This window comes from Ipomoea nil, unplaced genomic scaffold, assembly GCF_001879475.1.
Source record: "Ipomoea nil cultivar Tokyo-kokei standard unplaced genomic scaffold, Asagao_1.1 scaffold2826, whole genome shotgun sequence".
Taxonomy (NCBI): domain Eukaryota; kingdom Viridiplantae; phylum Streptophyta; class Magnoliopsida; order Solanales; family Convolvulaceae; genus Ipomoea; species Ipomoea nil.
The window spans coordinates 898-20333 of NW_017619254.1; the positions used below are offsets into that span (position 1 = coordinate 898).

Below are 19436 nucleotides of genomic sequence, written 5' to 3' on the forward strand. Positions count from 1 at the left end.
GAGAAGCTATGCCACTCGATGCAACGTTCAAAACTATCTCACCCTTAGACCTTAGAGCCGAAGATAATGCTCTCCACAAGAATGTTTTTCCCGTTCCACCGTATCCATAAACAAAAAAAAGTCCTCCAAGATTATTCTCAGCATCTTGCAATACGTTGTCATATATTGTTCTTTGCTCTTCAGTTAGTTTCTCCACCAAAGTATCATTCTCTTCCTTCATTACATTAACATCATATGCCAATTCCCCTGTATCAGCCGATTAGTTGTTCTAGAATGATTAACTAAATCGGGTATGGGCATCCCTTGAAAGTCTTTCAGACTTTTTCCCATAGCTGAAAGCATTATTTCTATCTCCGTAAGTGCAAAATTTCTCTTTTCATCTTCTGATATAATCCAATCTGTGATAACATTATTAACAACTATTATAATTTTTTTGGTCAAATTGTATCGTAACAGTAAAAATGAAAAAATACATACCTGGAATTCCCAATTCTTGTCTAATCTTGAATTGTGCATCGTCGGACAAATGAATCCACGCAGCTTCCCACACCACCTCTGGTTTTGCTATCGAGTTAGTCATCAAGAGAGTGACAAACAATCTTCTCAAATTCACAGGTGTTGCCCAGTGACTTGCTTCTTCTATAGCATGAACATATTCCCTGTCGTCATCTACTAATCCTCTAGCACAACACGCATCCTAAAAGATTCATATTGACCCATCAACTTTTTGTATGTCTAAATAACTTGTGGGACCTTTGACTTTATTCAAAAGACACCTCAAATAAAATATCTCCCCTGACCCAGGAGGCACATAGAATACTCTACCGATTGAAAATCCTCTTTTCCTTGGCTGCCATTTTCTAATATCTTTCTTCCATACAAATTTCGTTGGCATTTCAGCATATGTCAAATTCCTTGCTTCAGGGTAGGTTTTATTTGCCTCAAACCATTCCAGGAACATGCTTTGTAAGATTGTTGGCCGGCTGAGAATGTTGTCAACGGGATCATCTCTGCGAAAACAACACTTTGTTGATTCGGCAAGTGAAAGCTCAATCGTTCCACTGATGGTGTCCTAAACTGTATATCAAAACCGAACAACCGCCACGATGCTTCACACGGCGATATGTACCTACAATCATAGTACATACTGATTTCATCAATAACCTGCGGTCCATCTTGATCATTGCTGGTCCTGTAAAACTCTGCTGTAACCCTGTCGTGACCCTTGTTCATGTACTTGAACAGGTACTTGATTGAACGGGACTGATTGCACCATTCAACATTAATATGAGCCCTATACTTTAACAACAAATGCCTATTGTGTGGTACAACGTACCTATTATCCAAGTTAATCCCATTGCGCGTCACGGAACGACCATTGTCTCTTCTCCGATATATAGGATAACCATCCTCATCAAAAGTTGTGCAATTAACAAACTTTTTGGGGAAATGTTTAGTACATTTACCATTCGACATACATGGAGAAGTCAACCTGGCTTTCCCGCAAGGTCCATGCATCATAAACTCCTCAAAACTTTGTAGTATTCTGCGTCAGCTTCTTGATCAGGTAACTCAGCTGAAATAATGTGGTCCAATTTTTCGACAGAATGGGTTCCATTGATTTTATCCAGAAACAGGAGAATATGAGCATGCGGTAATCCTCTTTTTGGAACTCTATGGTATATATCACTGTTAACAAATAAGAAGAAATAATAAATTAGAATAGAGCAAATAATAGGTACAGTGAATTTTCTCGCACATCTTGAAATAGCGGCATTTAATTAACGTACCTCCCATTACTGGTCCAAATAACTTGTTCTTCCTACAGTCTGAGATTAGAGCATCCAATTTCATTTTGAATAATCTACATATGATGTCAGGACGATCTTCAGGTTTTAACTTTCTATCATTCAAAAAGCGTTGTACCTCAGGCCACTTGGGGTTGCATGTGAATGTGATAAACAGATCAGGATATCCGACCAATCTACATATCGCCATGGCGTCCTGGTAATTTTGAATCATGTATCTAGCACCCCCTGTAAAACTCGAAGGCAATATTATTCTCTTTCCTTGAGTAGTGGGGTCAACTTCACCGCGTGTTAATGCATCATTCAAGCAATTATACGATTCGCACTCAAACTTTTTTGGTGTGTCCTTATATAGATTAACCTTCCTGACTCCACCATTGTATAGGCATCTACCAGAAATTGTTGGAATAACCTCTTTGAATGCAATAAAGTAGATACCTCAGAGACCCTCGACATTATACGGTATGCAAAATATTCTCGAGGACTTATCCTTTGACGACCAGTTGTGTTTCCTTTTAATGTAGAGAAGGGATGTCTTCCCTGTATCCGTCCTCACCATACGAAAACAACAGAGGGTATTGCATCGGCAAGTAAGCTGGATTTAATTCACTAATTCTTTGCAAGAGGCCACTTTTCGTCTCCACCATAATGTCCCGTTCTCCAATATTTGTATCAATATCACCGACAATTAATGCTGCCACTTCAGAAACTTGCGGCAAATTGTATGTTCTGGCATCCTTTGATCTCTTCCCAAGCAATTTTATTTTGACCTCAGCAAGTGGATTCATTTGTAGCTCAGATCGTGCCATGCGGAATGATTTGACCAAGACATTACATGTATCCAACACTTCTTGAATATCATTAACAATCTCTACATGGATTCCGTTTTGCTCACCATCTGGCCTAGAAAGAGACAAAAAAAATCAATTGAATTATGCACATATAATATGAATGGATGTGCGGTATAATATGCTTGTACGTATACATATAATTAATTAACAGGTACGTACCTTACAGAATTGATACGATTACTAAGTTCATTATTAGTATCATATATATACAACTGGGCAAAATGGGGTTTTTTCCCGTCGACCGGCAAGAGACTACCAATGTAGTGAAAGTTTTGGCCATTTATCCTAAAAATTGGTGGACCACCGTTCTTGTTTGCTAATCTATTTTACCACCCATGGACGTGAAGCAAAACATACTATTGTATGTTCTAATGTTTTGCAGGAATTGCTTGCTTTTTTCTCCTTCTCCAAAAAATAGATTGTAAATTGCATCTGGTGGCCTCAGGTTTGGTGGCAATTTAATCTTACCGTTGTTGCAACACATTGAATATCTTGGGGTGCCATGAATAACTGTTTTGTTTATCCTTTCTTCGTGCCAAAACAGCGCTCCACAATGTTGACACTTGTTATTTGCATCACCAAGATCTTTGTATTCAACTACATTGATAATTAATATAATTTAGGTCAATTATATAAGATGACCTTAAACATTTCATATTATGCATACACGTATTGAACTGATTATTATCAAAAAGGTGAATGCGATTGGTTTCTACACTAAACATAATAACGTACACATAAAATAATTTTGAATTTACGTAAGATTCTAAATAATAAAGGAATTACCATTTGGAATATGTTGTATAGGTTGTTGCGAATTTCGACCAATCCTACGATACAGTAATACATTTGATTTAAACAACTAAATACATAAACTTGAACATTTTTTTTGTAAAGTAACTTCGCAAATGTTAGTGTATGTTGAACTTACCACAAGTGTCTTCCATTTGTTCTAAAATGCGATTAGTATTGCAAACTTCTTCAAAATCTTGAAACAAATCGCGGTTGACCACATTATCTTGGCTATGGTCTTTACCCTCATTCATGCATGGACTCTTGTTGCATTGTCTGGTAGCGACTTTATTTTAAGTAGAAAAAAAAGGTCAATAATAAAAATAACTACTTAAGCAAACTTAAAAATAGATCGAACTTTAGAACTTACGGTTTGATATATTTTGTAGAGGTGATCGTGTGCTGTTCGACATAGTTATTGTACCCTCTGCAACAAATGAAAATTTTTTGTGTCTGTCATTGATGATATCCGAGTTCTGATATGAAATAAATAATATTAAGTATATGCCTTAATATAACTAACCGGGAAGTGTAGAGCTTGTTGTACAGGATGAATAGGGAGTTCTGCCCCCTAATACAAAATGTCTGGAGTTACTTTTGCTTGTCGTATATTCCATGAGGCATGTACTCATATTTATATTTATACTCTCTGGATTCACTGCAGGTTTCCAATAATGTTAAAAAAAATAATAATAAATTCTAAACAGTGTATTAGACCTAAGTAAATGCCAAACGGTATTACATTTGAAAAGACATGAGCGTTTACCTGTTGTTAGACCACTTTTTGGTGTATCACTTGAAGTACCCACTTGTAGTGGTGTGCATTCCGTATGTAACTTTGAGCTATTTTTTTTCAAAATAGCGTTAGAGTACTTGTAACCGGAGAATTTTCAACATTTTCTGCAATTAAAAGGTGCAAATATTCATAGATAAGTACCTTTACTTTTAAACATAACGATATGATTATCAAAATAATTCCAAATAAAATACATTTGTAATATACTAATTTCTGAAAATTGAGCTACGTAAGTTATATATTGTGAAAGTGACTTTTTATTCTACCTAGTGTACATAATTGTATATAATGTACCATAAGTTTAAAAATTATAACTTAAGTGATTGAAATAAATTAATTTAACATTCAAAAAAAATAAATAAATTACATTTAAATATACTTTGAGTATATTAAAAATGTAGATGATGGACCAATTGTTCACACAATATTGTGGACCATTATCCACAACCTAGATTTGACCAATAATTCTATAATTAAAAAAACAAAGCAAAATTTACCTACTAATTATACCAAATATAATGTTAGAATACTGTCATTTGCATTTAGGGGTCTTCTAGATGGATCTGCCATTTCTTGATCCATTCTCTTCCACACTCTCGTACAGCTAGCATCTTCTCACATCTACCTAACCTTATCTCTCTATCTGTTCAGACAAAAAACCCCATCTCCGACAGTAGAACTCGTCATCTGCCATTACAGTGTTGAGATCTTCTTTAATTCGTAGAAGATCTCAACCCCTAAACCGATTGCAGTAAGATCCGATTAGGGTTCATTTGTGAAAACCACACTGAGATCGGTTTAGTTGTTGTTCGAGGATCTGAACTATTAATCTCCGATCTTGGTTTTTAGAATCGGATCGGCATTTTTAAGGTTCTAACGTCAAGCTTCGTATCTCAATCTTCAATTACTATCCTATTCGACTACATCAGATGTAAGGTAAGCAAGTCTTATACCCTATCGTAGTTTGTATTTGCTTATAGATTAAGTCTTACCGTCTAATTGTAGATCAAATTTAATATTTTTTTTTTGTTTCCTAATTCTAGATCAAGCAGATAAGAAAAATGGGTCCGTACGGTGTTCATGACTTAGATGCAGATTAAAGGACTGAAATGCAAGATAAGTTTAAGAGTACAAATTTGTTTGTCTAAATTCTTATCTTAGAATATTTAACATATTCTAGATCTTTAATTTGTTTTTTGTATTATTCTCTATATACCTAACATCAGACATTATTGGCTTCTTAGTATTCCTAGGATATTATACACTAACCAAATGATACCTAATTTAATTACAGAGGTGTAGTTGTTAGATCTATATGTACACATTCAAAGGTGGGAAGGTAAGCAGGCATCAACAGAGTTCAATAGGTGTAAATTTGTGCAATGAACCAAAAATTCTTAGGTAAAGTATAAATTTTCAGTTTCAAGCAGTGTTTATGGTACCTTGATTGTCGAATGTTTGCTTCCTTTTGCTTCCTATTATTGTAGAAGCAACTATTTTCCTCATATCTGAGCTGTTATTGTTTATGTTCCTGTGTTTTGTTGTGATTTTATTTGTATTAGAAATAGTTGTATTCAAATAGGTTAAGCTTTTATTGGGTTTTTAGCATTTAAGAGTGCAGTGTAATAGTAATGATGAAAAGCAATGATATGACTCTTCATTTTTTATTGGAAAACAACAAAGCCAATTAGTTTTTATGATATTGAATACACATGTTCCACTTTCTTTTAATTATTTAGTTTATGATGTACAGAGTTTTGTTTTCTGATGACTGGTTAAGTATGCTGTACATTATCTATGCTATAAATTATTGTCTAGTCTGTAAACAGATTTTGTGTTTACACTTTTTTTTTGGTCTTTTCAATGTTCCAGGTTATCCTAATAACTTCATCATTTTAGTTGTGACTAACATTTTTTCTAAGCTTTGGCAAATGATGAAGTTACAGTTCTGATGCCCTAACTGTAAACAGCAACTTAGTGGATTGCAGAGAAACCATTTTACATGTCTATTTCCCTTTTTGGTTGATAAGCCTTAATTATTATTCATATAAATAGTTTTTGCGTTTTTAATATTTAGTACATCCAATTTATCTTCCAAAGGTTATCTGATATGTACTGTGATGTCCAAGTTGTTAGGCCTAAAATGTCAAAGTTTTTCTCATATGTACTGTGCTGATCCAGTTCCAAAGCAGTCTGACTTTGTAATGCTAAAAGAGCAGTTTTACTACTCATTGTAAAATTTCAATGTGTAACAGTTTTAAATTATATTTACTTCAATGGATTGCAGTTTACCAAATGTTTTTACTCATTTATCCTAAATATATTCTATTTAGTATATTTTGAATAGAATAAAACTGAATAGAAAGAATATACTGTTTAAAGGTTGTTTTGATTGGTGGTTTAGGATTTAATTGAGTTATTTATACACTTTTCTTCTTTAGAAATTTGACCAATGTAATAGTTATGTTAAAAAAAAACACAAATAGACATTACTTTGAATTGTTTATTTTGTATTCACATTTTATCACAATTAGTCTGAATTGTACTGTTATGAGTCCTATGTACTGTTATGTAGTGTTAACATTAGGTGTGATATGTACTTTTCCTCATGTCAACAGTGTTAGTCCCAGATTGTGTACTTTGGTTTCAGATAGACATGATCATACATCTTGTAATTTGAAAACAACAGTTTTATTTTGTAATGAGGAAGTTACTTGCAGTGTCACTCCTCTATTTCAAATTTACCTGTGTATGAGTTTTTAATTGACATTTCTAGGCTTGATTTGGGTTCGGTATACATTTGACTTCTTAAAATGTAATTTCATTTGAAACTGACCAAGTGAATTTATGCTGAGTTTTTATTTTTTTTACTCTTTAAATAATGTTTATTTAAAGATATACGAATGATAAGTGTATTGTGTTTGTTCTTTGTTTTTTGATGCATAAAAACACCAAAAATATACAGAAACTTAATAAATAAAGTCAAAAGTGTGAGCAGTTTCTTTTATTTAAAACTTAATTTCAAACTGCTTAAACTTAAAAGTGTAGGCAGTTTCTTTTCATTATAGTTTGCCAGTGATGATATTTAGAGTGTGTGAGTTAATTATTTTAATAGAGTACGATGTTTCCAATGTAAATAACTTATTTTTTTTTTTTGGTCGAGAAAAAACCATTATTTTAATTACCAATGTTTGTCTGTATAAATAACCATTTTGATTGTATATATCTTTTTTTGTTGTATCATACTGATCAAAGACTAAGTTGTACACTTTTTGGATGATAGTTTGCTAATGCTCTACATTTAAAGTGTGTGAGTTGTAAAGTACCAGAACAGTCTGTTACCATTGTAAATAATAAGTTTGATTACATTTGATAGAGTCCATTTTCATTGCATATATCTTTTTTTGTTGTATCATACTGATCAAAGACTAAGTTGTACACTTTTTGGATGATAGTTTGCTAATGCTCTACATTTAAAGTGTGTGAGTTGTAAAGTACCAGAACAGTCTGTTACCATTGTAAATAATAAGTTTGATTACATTTGATAGAGTCCAATTAAGAATTCAGACTTAATAATTGATAGAGTACAGTTTTCAAAATAGCAGATTGCTACAGATTAGTAATTGAAAACCCTTGTGTGTTACACTAGTTGAATGTGTTTGCTTCCTTAACTACCATATTCTTGTGCTTGATTCCTTGTGCTTGATTCCTTGTGATTGATTCCTTGTGTTTGATTCCTTGTGGTTGCTTCCCTGTGGTTGCTTCTTTCTTGTCCTGCATTCAGATTCATACATCTAACAGTATATGTAATAAACATAGTGTAATGAATGTTTACCAAAAATCATAGGTAAAAAACAAAGGTAAATAGTCTAATCATAGATCTCAATAACATGAAATTGTTCAGGACAAACACAGTCCAATTTAACATGGCAAATGATCATTTTAAAAATATTAAAAAAAAAAACCACAATAATGTGGTAATAGTTTGTAGTATCCCAGAACAGCTCAGATTTTTTCTTGTTTAACCACCACAGTTTTTCCCTTCTTGCTAGAGGATGAAAACTGGTCCATAAGCGATCGCTTCACACCATCTGCCTCTGAATGATCATTGTCTAGGCTTTGAGACTGATGTAGATTTAATGGACTGTTGACCTCATTGTCTCCATTTGAAGCTTCCTGCATATTAAAATAAAGTTTAGTCTAAAACCTGTCAACCATAAGATTAAAACTGTACAACTTTATTTGACTTTATAAAATAAGCAAAACCTGATCCGAGTCCTCCTCTTCCTCCTCGTCCTCATCTAACATTTTTGATATCATGTCCTTGTCTTGGTCTTCAATCAGTTTAGAACAGTATGCTGACACTAAGGCTTCATCCCTTAGAACTTTCATAACAGTGTACGCTGAATTAGCTCCCTTCATGAACTCCATTTTTAATGATATCCTAAATACCATTCTCATACCCACTAATGTTTCCAATTCTTTTGGAATGTCAGAAACCTAACCAAAAAAAATAAAATACATTCTAGTAAGAAATATCATCTCAGACTCTGTATGTACGTGTTTAGTTTAGAAGAAATTTAATTTTACCTTATTATACTTTGTGTACAAACTGTGTGCTGGGATACCAACTAATTCAGAACACTCCCTATCCCATAATAGGAAGGGAGCATCATCTAGACCTTTATCTAGAACAATAACTCTTACCCGATACCTTGCCATTCCTTCTTTATATTTCTTATCACAATTGGTACAAATCAGTTCACCTGATTCGTCTGAAAGTTTTCTATTAGATCCCGGTGACATGCAAGAAATGTACATCCATCCGAAAGAACCTTCAATTGCAACAATTTCAGCAGGTACATAGAACTCCCCATTCTGCATTTTTTTTTTTTTTGTTTTAAACTAATTGGTTAGTCTTTCATATGTAATCTATCTTATTATAATAAGAGATAGGTATCCAAACTGTATTTATGACTCTTTATAAATATAGAGACTAACCTGTTTCTTTTTCAACAGATTAAATACTGTAGTTACAGTCAAAGCACCCCTGGTAAAGTCATCTAAGCCTGCTGATTGAGACAGCACTGTTGCTGTACTTATACTGCGCAAAGGACTGTTTGGAGCAGTTAACCTACAGGTAAAATTAATAAACAATTGTATAAATGTGTAAAACAATAGTTTTGAAAATGTAGAGTGTAGATAAATAAAAATTTAGGCACTTACTGAGACCTAAAATCAGCAAATTCCTGGTAAGATGCATTGAAATGAAGTTGGGTAGCATCATAGCAGCTAGTGATTCTGACTTCACCTATTTAGCATGATAGATGTAAATGAAGACTGGCAAACCTAGAAATAGTGTAAAAGAATAACCTAACATTATAACTTACCATTGACCACCTTCGCCCGACATAGCTGTAGTACCAAAATTAATGGTTCTTTAAGACCTGCATCATAGTAGGGTAGCATGGCAGCAACATGACTGTCCCACACAGTGCACTGTAAGGTATTTCCCCTATAGGCAAGTGTGTTAGAAAAAAATTAATGTCTTGAAATATAGGAACAGATTTGTAATATGAAACTTACTCATTATCAGCCATTTTAAAGTCTATGAGTTTTGCTGGTCTACCCACTATTATCTTGTCAACTGGAGGATGGATCTCTACAACTCTGCCTATTAAATCTGTATCATCACAAAATAAATGAATAGTAGACGAAATACAAAAATAGTTCAAAGAAAAATAGCAAAAGTAAGATCAAAATACTTACCAAACAGAACCTTGTCATTCACTTGAGTAGGGTCTTTCAAAGAGTCATAGTTTTTTAGTTGAAACATCTTAGTAGGAAAACCTTTGGATTTTATGGCCTTAACCTGAGTCTTATAGTTTGGCCTGATCATATACTTGTGATCACAAGTTTTGTACATATAGTAGTGGGTGAAGACCAAAATTTTTTTGACTGAATACAGCTTCCCTTCTATGAAAACATTGTTATATTTTTTCACATCGTTATTTTGCATGTTCAAATGAATGAAAGTTCCCTACAATAATGTTAGTGAAATAAATAAAACATTAGAAATAAATAAATAACCCTAAACCCTAAACCTTAAACATTGAAGAGAAAACAAAAAGTGTAGATTTAATATCTGTTTAGCGCCTTGATTTGGTAGAGCAAGAAAATGGTTTAGAGACTTTAAACAGTAAAATAAAATATTACACACTATACTAAAATATAGCTCATAAGGATAACCTGGAACACAGTTAAACAGTGAACAGAGTACAAAAATGTGTACATCAGAATTCTGTTTAAAGCCTAGATAATGTAGAGCATAGATAACATAGAGCATAGTTAATCAGTGAACAGAAAACAAAAATGTGTACATCAAAATTTGTTTAAAGCCTAGATAATGTATAGCATAGTTAATCAGTGAAAAGAAAACAAAAATCTGTATAGCAAAAAACTGCTTAAAGCCTAGAAAATGTAGAGCATAGATAATGTACAGCTTAGTTAAACATTAAAAAGAAAACAATAATGTGTAGATAAAAATTCTGTTTAAACACTATATTTGGTTGAGCATAAATCTGTGGAGAGCCTAAAAATTAAACAGTAAAAGAAAATATTAAACTGAACATCATACCTCTTTATCGCAAAACAACACTTCTCGACTCTTAATCTCTGTAGACCCTTTTTCAGGGATTTCGTAACATATAACACACTTTACTCTGATGGCTTTCTCCCTATCGAGAGGACCAATATCCTTTACAGCTACGTACATTGACATGGTTTCTTTGCTGATTTGTTTGTTTTCTTTCTTCTGTTTGGCAGGTGATACAAACTGAAGATAAGGTGGAGTGGGGAGTGGATGTCTCCATAGTCATATGCTTATATACAATGTAATACTGCATTTCAAAATCTATGATGTTATCTTGGAAGTATGAATGCTGCGGACAACCTTTCAGTTTTCAAGAGCATGGTGATCAGACTTGAGTCTCTTTATTATGAGTGTATTTATATTTATTTATTCGAGATTTGAGAAGTATGTTTTCGAAGAAGTCTTTAATATAAAGAGTCTCTTTAGAAGTCTGTAACTAATAGAAGTCTATTTAAAATGCTTTATTTTAGTTGGTATTACCAAAAAATTAGCCGGCATAATTTAATTGCACGCGTTAATCTTTATTGAGCGCCATTTACTGTAGACTTGAGTTTATATATATGAAGTGACGTCGTTTCATTTGAGCGGGAAAATGGTTTAGATAGAAAGTTGTTGCTTTATTATAATAAGAGATTTGTAAAGTTGTAGTCAACAGTGATAATACCATTTGTGAATAGTGAATACAAGCCAAACTTGCTGATGCCATGTATGATATACTATAACCCAAATGTTCATCGTATCCGATCCGGCCATTTCTCGGCGACGGCGCCAGGACAGTCGTCCCTAGCGGATTTAAAAATATATATTGTTGGGCAGAAGATCAAGACTAAACAAAATCGAAACAAATTATAAAGTTCGTATCAATTCATCAGGTTTAGTCTTAACAATTATAAATATCAGAAACGGTGATTACGCGTGGTAATATAATGTAACCAAGCCCAAGCCCTTAGGATTGGAGTTCAGCCTTTTAGAAGAATATAATGTAACTAAATTGGAGTAATTAATTTAATTACAGATTTGGTATGAACCGTCTATAGTATACTCGTCAGCTTGCGCGCGGTTTCATAACAACTATTCCTCATTAAAAATAAAAATTAGTACAATAGTACCCATCATCATTATTCATCATCATTAAAAGGTTGAACAGAATTTTGTACGTATGGATATTACAAGTGAGGAAAAAACCAAAGAAATCTAAAGTTGAGATTATATTATATTCTTGCTAAGTAGTAGAGGTGGCTAAAGTCCAGGCCGGTTGCATCTAAGATTTTTATTTATTTATTTATTTTTATATAAAATAATTATAATTTTTTTTGTTTAAAATAAGATTGACATCATAGTTAACAAAGTTATATCTATCTAATTGAGGGCACTTCAACTTTTTGATACAATAATAGTAATATATATAGGGTCACTCTTGTGCAAGATTGATTCACGGATCCTTATTCGTGAGACAAGTCGGATCAATATGAAAATATAATACTTATACTAAAAAATCTAATACTAATTATGAATAAAATGTTTGCTACTTATAAAGGAAAGTGTAAAAATATTACATTTTTATCTTGACATCGTCATTTGTTAGCCCTGGATCATTCTAGATGGATGGATCAAATTAGCCCACACAAGAAACCTAGCTAACATTTGATAAGCCCACTAACTTATTATCAAAAACTAAATCATCAAATGAAAAGTGTCATGTCAAGAGGGAGATTAGTAGGGGTGTGCATGTGGAATTGATAGAGACTTATGCCGCCTGCCCGCCTCACATGTCTTCAAGCCTTTTACTTCATATCATCTCAACTTCAATTGATCATATATCATTGTTAATTCATATATAATTCAGTCTTGTTTTAGACTAACTACAAATTTATGTATTGTATATATGTAATACAACGTAATTAATACATTAAATATGTGTTTAATCCATATCCGAGCTGATTACCGTTATTAAGAGTTGAAAATAGTCAAAACACAATACAAATTGATGGAAGCATGCCGGGTTATCATGAAGTATTAAGCGACAAAACACAATCATCAAGTAATAGCTCCAAAGTGAGGTCTTGTCTAATGTGTAACAGCAACGTAACGACTTTCTATGTGAAGCACTAAATTACATTTAATGATGTCTGGTGCAATGCATCTCTATCATACCTAAATTATCTAGATCTGTAAAATTTGTTGAATTGGACTTACTGTGCCATCACGGAACTTAATTTTTGATTGTAATATTTGAACCAAATATCAAAAAAAAAAAAAAAAAAAAAATCGTTCAATGTAGGATGAATGCATAATGGAACCACTTGCTATCTTCTAAAGTTAGTTGTCAACAGTGAAAAAAAAAAAAAAAAAACATGAATGAACCTTATTAGAACCTAGCTATTTCCGGGCAGAGCCCTATTGAGCACAATGTCATTTCGAAATAATGAAAAATACAACTCCTCAATTATTTGGTATGCCAATTTCAATCAATGAATAATATAATTACCAAGCTGGCGGCGATTAAGGTAATAAGGTCTGATGAAGCTGAGATATGATGTTTCACATGCGAGGGTGGGCCAATGTTCTAGACAAGTATGGACCTTAAACCACACCCTAGCCGCGAGCACTCATGCGTGGGCCACGCATATCTCTAAGCCCAATTCGTTGTATGGATGTTTCTAGAAATTACCAACTCTCAAAATCCAACATTATATTCTACCTCATCACAAACTATTTATTATTATTCACTCTACAACTACAAAGGAAAATGCCACCAGGCAAAGGCCAATAAGAGCCAAGTTCAACATCATATAATTAGAATGATTGTTGAACGGAGGTTGATAAAGAGTCAAGTTCAATATTTTGGCTCTTGAAAATGTATGACAGTATTAGAAAATAAAGTTATTACTAGATATAGCATTTGACGTAGTGATTAGCGTTTGATCCTAACAAGTGATATCAAAGTTAGATCACAAACCAGTTAAGACTAATTGGTGCTTGAAGTGAGATTACTAGGCAGAGATCGATAAAGGGTCAAATTCCTATAAGTGATTAACTCAAACCAAGAAAATCACTAAATTACTCACTTTGTCACACTAATGTCATGTCACCAAAACCAACACTCAATTCTTTATTTTAATACAAGCGCTCAACAGAATTACTCGTGATATGATGAGACTTGGCGTCGGCTAACCCACCGTCGTGGCGATTTTATGCGGAAGTTGGGTAAATGTTTTTTGTTAGGTGTAACTAGGTTTTTATCGTCGGACACAATAATTAATTCTTTCGTTGAATTGTACGTATCTTTTTGAGTGGGATAGTTGGCTGCTCCATACTCAGAAGTAAAAATATCAAATTTTTAACTTTTGATTAAAAATGAATGAGTCACTTTCATTCAATCAGACCCCAAATTAAAGTTGGTAAATGTTGATGGAGCATTTATTAGTAGAAGAAGATGAGAGTGGCCCAGATCGTGTAGGAAGTGACAGTGCAGGGCCACGAATGCTTCCCACCGTGAAAACTCACAATCCAGAATCAACGCAATATCGCATCTTTCTCATGGTCAATATAATTACGGTTGAATTCATTTAATAATTCCCAAATTCCACCTGCCATACTCACACGTAAAGTAGCAGTTAATAGTGTTATATATTCTTTCAATTCAAAAAAGAAAAATAGAAAAAAACTATAGGCTATAGGTATATAATATTAATGATGATAGCGGAAATTGAATATAATTACGCGTTAAACGGCCACACATTAGTCGTAGGACTATAATTTTCCCTCAACATATGGGAGAGGAAATAAATGTGTGTCCCTACAATGATTTGAACCGGAAGACGCCTGCCTCACACAAATCAAATTACCGTACGACAAATAACGATCGCATATTCTGTCTATACCACTTTGCCTGCATCTTTTCTTTCCTTTTCAATAATTTGATATTTCTATTTACATTTTCTTTTTACCTTTTACTTTTGCTAAAGTTTAATGTTCAGTACAATTATATATTCATGTACAAAACTTTTACTTTTTACCTGTACCCGTTTTAATTTTAAATTTACAACACTCCTACACAAGAATTAATGTGTCTTTGAAAAGACCTTTTGGAGGGATTTGCTGACGGCTAATTTTGTAAGTGTTGTGAGACTCAAAATTTTATAGTGTTATTTAATTCGTTATCTTTAAATATTTTAATAACATCAAAATTAAAATTTTGAAATTGTGTAACATACTTCTCAGTTCTCACTATGCTAAAGAGTACTTTCACAGTACCCTAAAAGGGTGATCAAGTGAGTGAGGTATGATTTTTGTATCATAAAATCACAAGTTCGATTGAGGTTGACCACTTCTTTATAATTCTTAAACTATTATATAAGAGTGGGTATACAGTATACTGTTGCACACTTTTCAGATAGTAGTGGTAAAAAGGGAATGAGTAAGAGAGACATCATGAATATTTGATGAACCAAATTAAAGGAGCAGTAAGTTTTCATGATGATTTCATCATCCTCCTAACATCTATCTGTCATTCTGCCTCTAATATGCTTTAAATAACCATTTGGACTAATTCTCTATATTCAACTGCTCAGTCTTTTCTCAAATATAACCTTAGATTAGATACCCCTGTCACCCCCCTCTCCCCCCCTCCCCACCCACCACCCCCTTTTGGTCTTCCATTAAAATATGCAAATATACTAAACTTCTTAAGTGATTAAAGAAGCAAACATTTTCTTTATTCCCCTAAAACCTTGGTGTATAAATAAAGAGCAGAGGAGCAACTAGTACAAAAAATATCCCCAGAAATTGAGAGTGTTGTGCGATTCAAGACTGTAAGAAGATCATCAGAGAAATGAAGAAATGTGAACTGTGCAAGTCTCCGGCAAGAGTGTTGTGCGATTCAGATCAAGCCAATCTGTGCTGGGAGTGCGATGCAAGGGTTCACTCCGCCAACTTCCTTGTTGCCAAGCACACCAGAACTCTTCTCTGCCAGGCCTGCCAATCCCAGACGCCATGGACAGGCTCAGGCCCCAAGCTCGGCCCCACAGTCTCTGTTTGCCAGGCCTGTTTCTCCAGAAACTCCACCACCACTGCTCCAGTAGATCATGATCTTGAGAATAATGGCGCAGAGGATGAAGAAGAAGATGATAATGAGGGAGAAAATGGTGGAGAAGAAGAAGAAGAAGATGATGATGATGATGAAGAAGAAGAAGAAGAGGATGATGATAATCAAGTAGTTCCATTCTCTTCTTCAACTCAGCTGCAGCCTCCTTCCCTCCCTTCAACTTCCTCCAGCAGTGAAGATTCTTCCACCAGATTTTACAGAGAAACAGACCCAAATGGGTTCCTCTCTAAAAGAACAGATGAAAATGCCAGTTCCCATTATGATGTGAGTATTCCTAGCTACCCACTCTTCTCATCTTCATCACCATATCTGTTTCTTACTATCTTCCTTTCATAATTTATTTAAAAGGGAATCGAAAGACCCGATGAGAATGCATACCAAAGGACTACGAGGTCATGGACATGGAGATAAACCACAGAGAAGCAAATTAAAGACTTAATTTTTATGATTTGCAGTGATATGATGATGTTTGTTGCATCAATAATTAATCTTGAGTTTGTAAATGGCATCCAAGGTAGCTTAGCTTAGTTTTTCTTACCAATCAACTTGCTATTTAGTGTCTCTAAACTACTGTTCTTAACTTTTAAAAATATCTGCTTAGTTGATTAGCTGATGCTTTGTATTTGTATTATAATACCAATTTTCTTGAAATGGACAGTTTTGTTTTGCCCAATTTGCTTATATATTATTAGTGGGGAAAAGATGACACAGCCCATACCCTTTCACTTAAAGATGAAAATAACTTATTAGTCAAGCTTACACTCATTCACTCCACAAAGATGATATCAATTCATGCCATGATATGTTGCTTAGTTTTGAGACATGATTAGATGAGCCTAGCTTGTCCGCATTAGTTCCAAGTAAACTTGCTATTTTGGGGCTTTTCATTGGACCCCATAACATGTGGTGGTAATAGTTATCTCATCACGTACTATAGCTAACTGTTAGTATCTGGCCTACTAATGTAACTTTAAGGTGAAATGCTAACCGAATATCGAAGGAACTCCTTCCATTATATTATACCACATACTGTATTCTTTGCTCATATGGTCATTGTTTTGGTCGTGACACTGAATTTTTAATAATATCCTTTGATATACGTGTTGGTGAGTTATAGAAGAATCCATGGTTGGGTTTCACATCAAACCAACCAAAATGATGGGCGAGAGAGAGAGAGAGAAGGATGTATGATTGGTATGAGGTCTTGGCATAGACAAAAATGTAGATGACACTAAGGTTTTGGCCTCTTGTGCTTTTGGTTTGGTTTCTCTTCCGTGGCTACCAACTAAGCTTTTTAGACTAAGACTAAGATGTCACAACCCACAATATAATCCACTTGGATGGGTAGTAGTATAGGCTCGTGCAATGAACCTCAAACTACATATTGGTTTTTAATTTGATTGAAAGCATTGCCACTCCTTCTGGGTGGTGGTATCCATTCCAATCCCACCTGCGCCACAAGTTTTGATTGCTCTTTTTCATCCGTACTTTAAAATATATTCATACGATAATGAAGCTCAGCTTGAACTAACTGGACCCAGAATATAAATATAGAAACGAGAGGCACATGTTTTGCTAAGCTAAGATTGTCTGCCATCCAAGATTAAATGACAGCTGAACACATTGTGTTAAGGTTAAAGATATCCTAACCTAATATTTCGGGATTGTAATCCTGGGTAGATAGGATGCCAAGAATCTTAAGCCTTAAACAAGTAATAATAAATTAAAGAATTAGTGGAAGATAATATTTAATGGGATGGGAGGGAGAGAATCCTAGTGAAGAATTTTAATAAAAATGCCCCCCAGACACTGCCACGTGCTTAACACGATTCTTATTTGTAAACAAATTGCAATTGGCTACGTTGTACTCATAAACTAATTGGTGGTTTTTCCCAAGAAAGGGAGGGAAGGAAGGAGAGAATCAGGGAAAGGAAATTCTTGTGGTGGTCACATATTGCGTGACACTTTTAATTTTTGTGTGGCGCGACCGACTATGTGATTGCCACTTTTAGAAAATCTCTCCACCATCAAGGCATCAACCATTATTTTTTTGAATGCCATTACTCTTAATATTCATATTCAAACAACTAGAGGTTGGAGTATGTGTTAATGGATTTGTCATTTGTAGTGCTGTCAATATTATAATGACACGCAATACGTAGTTTAACCACAAATGACTGAACGGGAACGTAACTTGTTATTTTTGGTGTAGACTTGGAGGGTCAAGTTCACTCTTGCTTGTGTGGATTTAAAATGTGATGTTAATGGTTAAACAAGGTTAATGAAATATAATTTTGCATTTACAACATGCTAGTTATAGTATTTTTTTTTTTTTTTACGTAGTAATAAACGTTCAATCATGATACTTACATAAACACAAACATATATAATATTTAAATAAGTAGACATGTTTAATTAACAGTTTTCAAGTGAACATGATACGACACAAATAGGACATGATTGTACATTTAAACTACTAGCTCATTAAATGATTAATTTTTTTTCATTTAAATCATTAATCATCGATCTCCACTAACCAAAAGAGTGCATGGAGTACACCCCGCTCATGTGTAATAACTTGCAAACCACACAAAGAGAGGTAAATCGCACTACGAAAATCCTATGCAATGGACTTAACCGAGAGAGTGTTCACCAAAATAGAATTCATGATTGGCCTTTTGGTACGAGAATCATGTTTCACCTATTTAGCCACCCTTTTGGAGATGATGGGGCATTTAAAACATATATCTTGGGATTCTTTGTTTCTTGATCTTTTTTTTATCTATGGGTTTTATAGCCATAGAGACCCTTGGCTTTGCAAATGATAGCCACCCACATTTCCGTAGTAGTGTATCTCAAGTTTTGTTTTGTTTCTTTGTTTAGTCAATTGCTTAACATTCAAGAGTCTCAATTCCTATCATTCTTCTTCCTTTTTTAGGGAGGAATTCTTCCTTTTATTTACTTTTCTCCTACTTGTTCATCCAATTCTGAAAAGTATAATCTCTCATCATTAAATATAAAACCTATATTTCCAAATTCCCATGAATAATTTATTAATTATATCAACAATTTTTGTCGGCCTCTAATATGTGAACCTACATATACATAGTTTTTGATACCGCTGGCAAGTTGCAACCAACCAGATTTTTGTTCTGAATCCTAGTTTTTCTTCTGATCTGTTCCACAGGTCCCCACTTTGATGAAGACCTTCAACTTAAAACAAAATTTAGAAATCATCCTAATAATGCCACAAATTATGTCTCTTCTATCCCACCTACCCCTTCCTTCAGATATTCTCAGAATATCTTTCTTTTTTTCTTCATATATTGAACAATATTATTTATAATAGAATATTGCTTATATATGATTATATAAAGATCAGAATTACCAGAATAAGCTAATCTTGAATCCTGATAAATGGGGGACAGGA

General features: G+C 33.8%; 2 protein-coding genes and 1 long non-coding RNA gene across 3 annotated transcripts; 2 read left to right on the top strand and 1 right to left on the bottom strand.

The window, feature by feature from the left end:
* The first annotated feature begins 5311 nt into the window (after positions 1 to 5311).
* LOC109158663 lies at positions 5312 to 5942 on the top strand. The gene is made up of 2 exons (XR_002050428.1): positions 5312 to 5375; positions 5542 to 5942. It is a non-coding gene; the product is annotated as an uncharacterized LOC109158663 (long non-coding RNA).
* A 1950-nt stretch (positions 5943 to 7892) lies between these two features.
* LOC109158709 lies at positions 7893 to 11028 on the bottom strand. Its single transcript, XM_019306608.1, has 11 exons — positions 10885 to 11028; positions 10497 to 10559; positions 10017 to 10287; positions 9834 to 9930; positions 9638 to 9762; positions 9474 to 9558; positions 9249 to 9381; positions 8838 to 9125; positions 8514 to 8747; positions 8277 to 8423; positions 7893 to 8021 (listed from the first exon to the last, which is right to left on the bottom strand). Exons 1-11 carry the CDS (start codon positions 11026 to 11028, stop codon positions 7893 to 7895), a joined length of 1716 nt encoding a protein of 571 aa, XP_019162153.1.
* Positions 11029 to 15545: 4517 nt separating this feature from the next.
* On the top strand, positions 15546 to 16679 carry LOC109158836 (zinc finger protein CONSTANS-LIKE 9-like). The gene is made up of 2 exons (XM_019306730.1): positions 15546 to 16270; positions 16355 to 16679. Exons 1-2 carry the CDS (start codon positions 15734 to 15736, stop codon positions 16415 to 16417), a joined length of 600 nt encoding a protein of 199 aa, XP_019162275.1. The 5' UTR covers positions 15546 to 15733; the 3' UTR covers positions 16418 to 16679.
* Positions 16680 to 19436: the final 2757 nt, after the last annotated feature.

Excerpts from the sequence above, each read along its gene's own strand:
- LOC109158836 (XM_019306730.1), top strand. The coding sequence starts at position 15,734 with ATGAAGAAATGTGAACTGTGCAAGTCTCCGGCAAGAGTGTTGTGCGAT. Across the intron at positions 16,271-16,354 it reads ATGCCAGTTCCCATTATGAT|GGAATCGAAAGACCCGATGA; the intron begins GTGAGTATTCCT and ends TTTATTTAAAAG.
- LOC109158709 (XM_019306608.1), bottom strand. The coding sequence starts at position 11,028 with ATGTCAATGTACGTAGCTGTAAAGGATATTGGTCCTCTCGATAGGGAG. Across the intron at positions 9,931-10,016 it reads GAATGACAAGGTTCTGTTTG|ATTTAATAGGCAGAGTTGTA; the intron begins GTAAGTATTTTG and ends GTGATGATACAG. Across the intron at positions 9,763-9,833 it reads TTTAAAATGGCTGATAATGA|GGGAAATACCTTACAGTGCA; the intron begins GTAAGTTTCATA and ends ACTTGCCTATAG.